The sequence below is a fragment of the Talpa europaea genome (genome assembly GCF_964194135.1).
Source record: "Talpa europaea genome assembly, chromosome: 3".
In the NCBI taxonomy this organism is placed as follows: Eukaryota; Metazoa; Chordata; class Mammalia; order Eulipotyphla; family Talpidae; genus Talpa; species Talpa europaea.
Window position 1 is genome coordinate 60,530,067 of NC_140069.1, and position 10,937 is coordinate 60,541,003.

At 43.9% G+C, this 10,937-nt stretch overlaps 1 protein-coding gene across 1 annotated transcript; it reads left to right on the top strand.

Annotated features, from left to right (window-relative positions):
* Positions 1-5,687: 5,687 nt before the first annotated feature.
* PENK (proenkephalin) lies at positions 5,688-9,570 on the top strand (the record flags this gene model as incomplete). Its single annotated transcript, XM_084230912.1, has 2 exons — positions 5,688-5,825; positions 8,908-9,570. 2 exons carry the CDS (start codon positions 5,688-5,690, stop codon positions 9,568-9,570), a joined length of 801 nt encoding a protein of 266 aa, XP_084087038.1.
* Between the last annotated feature and the right edge of the window lie 1,367 nt (positions 9,571-10,937).

Sequence of the window (10,937 nt, forward strand, 5' to 3'; positions counted from 1 at the left end):
AGAGGATTCACCGGAGCCAGAGCGGGGAACAGAAGAGGCAGACTGAGGATATACACTGCTGAGGGGAGCAGCAGGCACAGCAGGAGATGTCTGCGCTCCATGTGGGACCCTCACAGCGGCCTGTGATCGAACTGGCGCTGCCGAGGCTGCTGGCAGCTGGGCAGCTGGTCAGCTTCGCAGCCCAGCACTCAACCACTGCGCCACCTGGGGAGGCCCCCAAAAGTCATTTTTAAATGACTTTAAAGTCAAGTTGCTCAAGAATCCATATATTGGTTGGATCTACAGTTATATCTTCTTTTAACTTAATGAGTCACATAATCTAATTTGTTTTAATCGTGTACTAACTACCTTAATGCTAAAATGTAACTTTTCCCAGTCTAGAGCTGAAGTTCAAGTTGAAGAAACTTAGTTCAATTCTAAGTTTACAAGATGTTTGCTATGCTTAGTTTCCCCTCCTTGCTGTTTTTGTTGTTTTTCCCTCCCCTTACCCCCTCCCCCCGACACATTGACATTTTCTATTATTTAGATTCAGTTTTAGGCAATTTTTTTTATCAAGTTACTTTCTCTTCCTAGTGGTTTATTTTGTTTCCTAGATTTTTGAGAGTGAGAATGTACCAGCACTCTCCTTAAAATGAGGATTTATTACACCATTAAAACATCTCCTTCCAACTCCACTTACAGTCTGTTACTGTATCTGAGCCAGTCAGAAGAATCCCTTAACAGAGATACTTCACAGTAATATGCCAAGTTCACAAATCCTGTCTTGCATAGCATGTATTTTTTTATTACAACTGAAAACAGGCAATGTTGTCCTGCCTCTGTTTTAATGCCAAACATCTGAAAGTTAGATGTAATTTTGTGCTGAAACATCACACAATCCCCAGAATACAGAACTGCCCCGTCCCCATACTGAGATAGATTTTTAGGGGGCAGAGGGGAATTGGGCTCCATAATAAAATATATGGTTTGGGTGGCAGGAAAGGTAGGAAAGAGAAGAAGCACCTAAAGTTTGCCTTTAATTTAGGCATCTTAGACCTAAAATTAAGGAAGAGGACACAGGAAGAACTTTTTAAAATTCTTCTGAAGTTTCCCAGAACACCTCTGAAGTTTGCAAAACACCATGCAACACGAGGCTTTAAGAGTCCTTCTCCCTGAGAAAATAGTTACACTCCATTACAACTAAGGGACTGATTTCAAAGATCTACAAATAGCTCACATGACTCAACAAAAACAAAGCAAAAAATCCATAGAAAAATAGGCAGAAGAGCTAAAAAGACACGTCTCCAAAGAGGAAATACAAATGGCCAACAGGTATATGAAAAATGTTCAACATAACTTGTAATCAGGGAAATGCAAATAAAAACCACAATGAGATATCACCTCACACTAGTGAGAATGTCACGTATTAAAAGACAACAAAAAGTGCTGGCAAGGATGTAGAGAGAAACGAACCCTCTTACACCTCTGGTGGGAATGCAAACTGGTCCAACCACTATGGGAAGCTATGTGGAGCTACCATATGACCCAGCAATTCCATGCCTAGGAATCTACCCAAAGGTCACAAAAACATTAATTTGAAAGGAAACCTGCACTCCTATGTTTATTTCAGCACTATTTGCAATAGCTAAGATATGGAAACAAATTAAATGCCCAAAAACACATGACTGGATCAAAAACATGTGGTATACATACACAATGGAATACTGTTCAGCAATCAAAAAAGATAAATTCATGCATTCACAGCAACATGGATGGAGCTAGAAGGGATTACACTCAGTGAAATGTCATGAGGAAAGAGTAAAATATTGGGTGGTTTCACTTATTGGAGGAACATAGGGAAAAAACAAAAAAGACAAACTGTCAGGCAAACTATAAATCAGAAACATTCAGGTGGGGAGGGGAAGGGAGAGAGATCAAAACAGAGGAGGGAAGAACACAGGAGACTATGGTGAAAGTTCACGGTGTCTTGATGATGGAAATTTTATGGGGATTACACCTGAAAGCAGAATGAACAATGGTGTAAAAAATATACAAATTAAAAATAAAAAAAGAGTCCTGGGCCCTGGAATGGATCCCTTTTGTCTAACATTTGGGATCCTAAGATCAAAAAAGATGAGGTCTTGCTCCTGACCTAAGAATCAGAATTGTCTAGATTTGATGCTATAAGAGAAGCTTCCTTTCTCCAAGTCTCATTTCTGGAGCAGCTTTTTTTGCAAGATCTATTAATTCTTGACAAATATTTAAAGTATCATGAAAGGATAAATTCCTCACAACCCACTGCCTCCATAGTGCCGGTTCGATACCCGGCCACCAGCCAGGGTCCCACATGGCCGGCAGACCTCTCCTGCCGCACCCGCTGCTCCCCTCAGCAGTGTATTTCGTTGGTCTCCCTGTTCTGTTCTCCGCTCTGGCTCTGGTGAATTTTCTCACCCTTCTGTGCTTCTGACTGTACCCAGTGGTTGTATAAATAAATAAGTAAATCTTTAAAACATATATATATATATATATATATATATATATAAAGCAGTGAATCAGAAATGTATGCCTTTGGGGCTGGAGGAGTGTGAGCTGGGAAGAAATCAGTCCTTATTGAGGTATCCAAATTAAGCTCCGCATCCCACCACCTCATTCAACCCTTCAGTTAGTCGGCAACACATTTATTCACCACTGACAATGTTCCCAGCATCTGGGTGGGCGCTGGGGCACTAGGTATCTTTGCACCGTCCCTAAAAATAGCCCTCTTTCCCTTTCTTTTTCTATCCCGTCAGTTTACTGGACATCAAGAGAAACTAAGTCAGAGTGGACATCAATTGTTTCAACAGAAAAAAAAACAACCCTGAGGTAGAAGCCACAGAGGGGATCTCCCTAAAGAGGTGGGGCGGGGGCGGGGGGACACCTAATTCTGCCATGTCTGGGCTGGTCACTTGCCTCCTCTGAGCCTCTGCTTCTCCCGCTACAGTGTGAGGGTTGGGTTAAACTATCCCCAAGATCTCGTCCAGCCTTAAGTTTCTACTTTGCCAAGATCCTAAGGAGTCCTTCTCTGCACAGCACTGCGTACCCTAAGGAAGCACCATAGAGTGTGGTCATTACACACATGCACGCACACACATGTACACACATGCACGCACGCACGCACGCACGAGCACGTCCCTGATCATGTGTTGAAAGTTCTCAGTGTCCCAGCTGTGCAAGTGCTAGATTTAGCGAGTTTTCTTTTTCTTCTTGGTAGGGTTTGTTTGTGCACTGCCTTATCAGAGCGCTGCAGTGTAGTAAGTTGCCTTTACAGAGCCTGGATAACAGGGGGGAATCTCCTGTACAGACATGTAAGTTCTCGTTTTGGTTGGGGAGAGGGTAAGCAACAGGAGATGACACTACCAGGCCCCAGATGTGAAGAACTTAAAATGTCTAAGGGAAAACATGTTTTCCTGGCAAGTGGCCATACTAGCTCCTTAGTGCTTTGTGGAGCATTCTGCCACCTCAGCCTAGACCTCGAGTTTTCCGGCAGGGTTTCCCCTGCTGTGGAGGCCAGGACTGAGCCCTGGCCGCTGTAGTTGTGGCGTCGGGAGCCTAGAGACGGGTCCCCATGCGCGGCCAACCTACGCAGGAGAGAGCTGCCCTCTAGCGACCAATATGGGACATGCAGCGCGGCTCAAGCTTCGGACTTGCCCTGTGGCTGCAGATCCCCACAAATGCTAAAGTGGTGGCCGGTCCTTCCCAGGGAGTGCTTAAGGTTGGGAAAGCCCTGAGAATCTTCGTCTGTGGGCTCTGCGACTATTTGTGGTTTCCCTCTAAGGTCTTGAGAGATAGCTACATAGATGGGTGGATAAACAATAGATTGCCTACTAGGTAATGACAGGTAACCCGAGAGATATTTAGAAAAACGTTTTTAGGGCTTGCTATTTTCCAGACACAAGGTTAGTGCGTTTGTCCATTATTTCATTTACTTGACTCTGAACCTCTCTGAAAGGCACGTTATCTCTGTCCCTATTTTCCAACTGGGAGAGCTCTGAGGTTTCAAACAAGGTAAGTAACTTGCCTCTGGGCAATCTTCAGCAGAGCTAGCAAGTCGCTTCAATCTCCACCACGGGCTTTAAGCCCTTTCCCAGCTGATGGAGTGCCAACTGCACGCCTCCAGCGTCCTGAGCACTGCGTCCTTAGTCACCCCCTGGCCACTACACCCTGGGACAACGACATCACACCCCCCCCCATCCTCCCTCACTGGTCAAACACCCCCAGGACATCCTGGCAAGTGCGCTTGAGACAGCGGGTTCCCGACGTGGAGGCCTGGGGAGCTGGGTAAAGGCTGATCCCCTTCCGCAGTGACAGAACAACACGCAGTCCCTGGAAGAGTGATGCTCCAGAAACTTTACCTTAGTCCATATTTGCCAGGGAGTTCACTAACGCAAAAGGAGATAGCTCTGTCCCGATGGGTTAAAGCCCTCGGAAAGCGTAAACCATTCATTCTTTAAGGGAACTAAGTGCCCACTACACTGTTAGCTGCTCCAGCAACGAATTCGGGATGCAGTAAGGGAGAGTTGTGGGAGGGGTGAGGAGTGAATAGGAGACAGTCCGGGCTTCTATATGGTACCCCGGGCAGGGGTACCCCGGGAGGAGAAAAGGGGCAGGTTCACCAGCTCGAAGAGTCTGCAGCACCTTCCAGAAATCCAAATTAGTCTATCTGCCCCTCCTAACGCCCCAACCTTGGCTCTCTCCCTGAAGCCAGCATCCCAGCGGACGCAATTTCGGTGACTTTACGCGGGGAACTGGGTCTCATCCCACTCTCACCAAATTTCCTAACTGCTTTGGTGTGTCACCCTGCCATGAGGTGAACCACGAAGCTCCCCGTCCCCGTTTTGCCCGCCCCCCCCCCTTCTCGCCAGTGCTTGGGTCGGGACGGACCCCTCCCGCCAAGGCGTCGGCGAGGGGCTGGCGTATGCCCTGCGTCAGCTGCAGTCAGCCGGCGATTGGGGCGCGCTCGCCTACTTCGGTTTGGGGCTAATTATAAAGTAGCTCCAGCAGCCACCAGCCCCGGGACCGCACGGCGAGGCAGGCGTGCTCAGCCCCGCGGCCCTGCAGACTCGGAGGACCCAGACGGTAAGTGCGGCCAGCCGCGCCCGCCCTCGCCCCTGCGGATCCCCCCCGACGCCCGCTCCGCGCACACCTGCCTTGCTTTCCCTTCCAGTGTCGCGCCTGGGACGCGGTTTCACCGACCAGCCCGCGTCATCCCAGCGCAGTCAACGTGAGTGAACTTGCCCAAAGATCGCCTTTGTTTCGTGAGTGTGGGGTCTTTCGTCTGCCCTGTTTTGCTCGGTGTTTCATTGCATGGAATTCCCCAACTTTCGTCCGACCACAGTCTGTCGCCGGGCCAATGTGGCACCTCTCCAGGCTCCCTCTCTCTCGAATTTGGTCTCGGGGGTTGCCTCCAGAATCCTAACCCAGTCAGCGGACTTTCAGAAAGAGAGTCGGGTGTCTAGGTCAGTCCCAGGCGCAGGCGACAGTGACAACTCGGGAGCCGCAATATTATCGCAGCCATTCCCCAACCACCCCCTACCCCCCCCCCCCCGCCCAGTCTTCCGAAATGGCATGGACGAAACTCTTGCTGGGGCCGCCGGAGCAAGGGGTTCTTCTAAGGGACCCGCTCTGCACCCGAGCCGACTTGTAGCGCGTTTCCCTTTTCCACGCAGCCCATGGCGCGATTCCTGAGACTCTGCACTTGGCTGCTGGCTCTCGTCCCCGGGCTCCTGGCGACCGTGCAGGCAGAATGCAGCCAGGACTGCGCGACTTGCAGCTACCGCCTGGCGCGCCTGACAGACATCAACCCCCTGGTGAGTGTTACTCGTGGTGGGTGAGCCGGCAGCTGCGGCGCCCGCAGACAGCCAGAAGCCCGCCGCGCGGCGTATTTTGTGGTCACCATGACCCCTTGCGACACAGCTGTCCCGACAGCTCCCCGAACACCGCCCGAGGTCCTGCTCTAGGTCTCAACTTGGGGGACCCGCGACTGTCTAGGGAAGGGAAGGGCTACATTGTCTCCATACAAACCAAGTTTAACGGCAAGGATGCGGGAGCCCAGATGTGCTCTCTTCAGCACCTCGGAGAGCACTGGACGTGGCCTCACCTGTACCGGGTTGATTAATTTCTCCGGACTCCAACCTATAACCTCTTACCAAGGGCCCCTTCCGCACAGAAGACTCCTTGCATCCTTGGCGCAAATAATGTCCTATTAGTGACATTTTGTCGCCTTTCTTGGAGTCCTGACTCTCGAGTGCTCACTCACTGTGGATAAGAGAGAATAACCCACTGGGAAACAGTGAAGGGAAAGAGAGGAAGGGGGAAGCACAGTACACACCTGGGAATGAAGTAATCAGCAACTATCTTACTGGCCAGTGAGCTGGAAATCAACTTCTGTCTTGTCTTGAATGTACTTTTGTAAGACCTACCCAGACAGCAGTTGAATTTGGCTATACAAAAGTACAGGAGAGGGGACCAGTGTCAAAAGAGGAACCAATAATGCATAGATATAACACCACAAGAGAGCTGGGGGGGAGGGTGCTAAGCTGAAGACAAAAGAACTCTTTCTAATCATAGTGCTTGTGCTCTTGAATTGTTTCTGGTCCTCTGTTGAATCAGAATCTGAGTCTGGGATCCAAGAAGCTTCATTTTGACTAACTCCCCCAAGGATTCCTCTATATTTGTCCTCTTAATTTGTTGAAATTCTGGGATAACTTTAAGAACTCAGAGAATAATTTATTCATTTAAGGAGCTAAGTTCTTCACTGAAGCCTTTGAAGAAATTTGGTAAGTAGAGGCATAAAATGGGAACTAAAGTTTTAGCAAGGAGTCCCTAAAACCCAAGTCATATATTTCAAGTTAAGTGTTTGTTTCATTTCAATTAGCCTATCCACTTTATATGATATGTGCAGGTCCTAACATGGGCTTTAAGAGAAGACACATAGCAGGGCTATATATTTAAACTATGATGGGAAAAATATTGCATCTTAAATATGGGTAACAATGACTTCATCTCTTTTCTGATTCACTTTGGGTTCTATTTAACTGATTTGTTTTATTTTTGGCTTACTTTTAAGGCTGTTATTTTCTCTGTAACAAAAAGGTTTTTTAACAACTACATTACTAGAATTACAACAGTTTGGAAATTTTAGCGCAGATGTAAAAAGATGAGAAATGAGGCTGCCAACCAAAAATATGAAGTAAAATAAATGAAACAAATATTTATTGTTTCTACCATGCAAGAGACTCTTGTCCTTGGTTCTGTGTCAGTTGCAACGATAGGCAGACAAATCATGACTGATGTCCAAACTGAGTTTACCACCTAATATGATTTTGATCATAAAACACTCAGTGCAATAAATACTACAAACGATCCACAAACTGCTACAAGAACATATTACACCACTTCTTTAACATGAATGTGTTATTCTAAATATTTGTCATTATTTTGAAGGAATCTTAAAACATTAAAAAGCCATTTAGTCATAGCATATAAAATGTCCAACATCAATTTTGACTGATCATCTAAATTTTATTTTAGAATGGAAATATTATTAACACCTGGACATCTTAAGTTTTTAATGAATTCTGATTGTTTAATGAATATCAAGAATAAAACAGGACCATTTCAAGACAATCAGTTTTAGGCTTTCTTATATGTATATATTAATTTTTTAAAACTTAAGACATATTTACGAGTTATTTAAACATGTACCCTAAAGAAATGTGTTGCACAAATTAAATGTTTTCTTTCATTGTGAAAATAATGTGATTATTTCATTTAATATACCAACATATTTTTTAAGTACAAGGAAGGGTCTGGTTTACCTGTTCTTAATTAAAGGTTGGTAATCTGGGGATATAAAAAAAATGCTAGGAAATATTATTTGGATTTTATAAATGTTCATGTAATATTAGTACTCTTTTTATCATACCCAACTTATCCATTAAGTAGAAAAGAGTGTAACAAGGTTACTATTCTATACAGTTTAATACTTATAATGATTAAAATCTAATTACTATATAATAAAATAAAGTTGTATACTTATCCCTATTTTGTCAAATAATTTAACTTCCATTGGAAAATACTTTTTGTATATTGATAAATATTAAGAAAAGAAAAATGAATAATCTGAAGCTTTGCATATGTGTAATTTATATGACTTCATCAGTACAAACATTTGGTTCAAGATGATTAAACCTGTTTTAATCAATCAAGGGAGAAAAAGTGAAATATCTCTACTTCCAACAGTCAATGTGTCATAATCCAAATAATTTTAACAGAATTTAAACTGAATTTTTAGAATGTCTTCTTTTTAAATTTATTTTGAAATTGTTGTTTTTCTCTCAAGATTTAAGGTATTAGCAGGAGTACTGAGTACTATTCTGGGTAAAATATCACCACAAGAAAGCAAACAAACCTTAATACCTTATATTATTAATATTGATTTTAGCTGCAAGTCAAGAAGATAAAAGGAATTTGAGACAATATTCCTAGTTAGATAAGGAGAAATGTTTTCCTGTTGTCTAGAAAAACCTCAAACAAAATGAAATCAGCCATGGAAAAATTATCAGTGAAATCAGATTGTGCAAACAGGCAATCTAGGTTAAAATTGGGTGGATGGAGAAAGCTTTCATCATATTGAAAAGGCACCATATATACAATTTGTTAAAATATAAAGAAAAATTAAAATTTCATTGCATTTTTTTCTCCATCATTTTGCCTTTCAATTTCCATTTCATTTGCTTGTTCGGTATGACCAAAAGTTACATTAGGAAAATAGAGATGACCTTATTATAGAGGAGATTCCTTATCAGAGCCATTTGTGATGTACAAAAATGTGTCAATGTAGTGAAACCACACGTCTCTTTTTATCATTGAATCAAATTCTTTTCGCAGGCTTGCACCCTGGAATGTGAAGGGAAACTGCCTTCTCTCAAAACCTGGGAAGCCTGCAAAGAACTCCTGCAGCTGACCAAACTGGAGCTTCCTCAAGATGGCACCAGCGCCCTCAGGGAGAGCAGCAAGCAGGAGGAGAACCACCTACTCACCAAAAAGTATGGGGGCTTCATGAAAAGGTATGGCGGCTTCATGAAGAAAATGGACGAGCTTTATCCTGTGGAGCCGGAAGATGAGGGAAATGGAGGAGAAATCATTGCCAAGAGATATGGGGGCTTCATGAAGAAGGATGCAGAGGAAGATGACACTCGGGGCAACTCCTCAGACCTGCTGAAAGAGCTTCTGGGAACCGGAGACAATCAAGACAGCAGCCACCACCAGGAGGGCAGTGAGGATGAAGAAGTGAACAAGAGATACGGGGGCTTCATGCGAAGCTTAAAGAGAAGCCCCCAACTGGAAGATGAAGCCAAAGAGCTGCAGAAACGATATGGGGGATTCATGCGCAGAGTAGGTCGCCCAGAGTGGTGGATGGACTACCAGAAGAGGTACGGGGGCTTCCTGAAGCGCTTCGCTGATACTCTGCCCTCTGACGAAGAAGGTGAAGGTTACTCAAAAGAAGTTCCTGAAATGGAGAAAAGATATGGAGGGTTTATGAGATTTTAATACCTTCACCCATCGGTGACGCCACGCCCCAGCAACTGTTCCTCTAACCCCCAGTGAGAGACTGCTTTGTTGGTTGTGTTTTCTTGTCATGTGTTGCTTGCATTGTATAATTGATTTTACTGTCTAGATAACTAACTATACAACCTGAAAGTATCATTTCAGGTTCCATGTTCTTTTGAGAGTCTTAAACTCGGTATTGGTCTAGTGCCATTAACTTGTTTTCAGGCTAAGATATTTTTTGTTCACGTGTTCTTTCTTTTTGACAAAACATCGATAAAAATGCTTACTTGTACATAGATATAATAAACCCTCTTCCCCAACTGCATAACATTCTTGCAAGTCTCTTCTTCTCCAAGGCCGTCAATTTGCCTTTTGGTTTCCACAGCAAATCCTAAACTCAGACTCAGAGAAAGCATGTCCTTTTAACAGTTCATCACTGGCCACATTCCCTTCCCTAAACTGAGGCTACAGAAATATTTTTAATTTAATTCCTTATCTAGGAAGTTATAGAGAATAAAAACATGGCAATGAAATAAAATTTATTTCCATCCCAATTTCTAGGTATCAGATAACCTGAACCAAAACCAAAACCTAATAAAAACACTATTCTCTGACATATAAGGAAATTTGCATTTACATCCAGGTGTGTGTGTCACTTTTCTTCAGCATCATATTTTAGAAGTTGATGAGACATTAAAGTTAATTCAAAAAAAAAGATAATTCAGTTCCATTTTACAAATAAAGGAAGTAAGGCCAAGTAAGTAAAGTCAGTAGCTGGTCCAAGATTGCCTAGCAGTTGAAAGACAAAAATAGAATGAAGCCTCCAAACTACTTGTTTCCTAGCAATGCTCTATCCACTAGCGATGCTCTTACCATTGTACACACGTCTATAGTGGGTTCTCTGATATCTGATGTATGATGGCATAAAAGAATAAAGGGATAAATTTAGTGACCAGTTCACGGGAAAGGTATTATGAATGTTTTGTGAGGCAAATTCTCATGACACAAGGAGATTTATGACAACTTCATATTATTAAGCCATTTGAGACAACATCCAGGTACAAAAGAGTCACATTCCTTCATTTTTCTAATTGCTACTACCTACAGCTACCTCATCAACTAAGTCATTTTTGCAAGACCTTACTGACCCACTCCTTTTTTCTCTTCAGAAGGAAAATGGAGAAAGAGTCTCTTTCCTGCAGCCCACCACTGTCTAAGCCTAGGAGCTCCGTTCTGTCTAAGCCCAGGCAACTCCACAGGCATGGGCAGTCCATCCTTCTGGGTCCAGCCCTACCACCCAGGAAGTGCACGTGGACAGGTACTATTAGAAGACCATTCTCCTGCTAGTTGGGGGTGGTCCTCGCCAT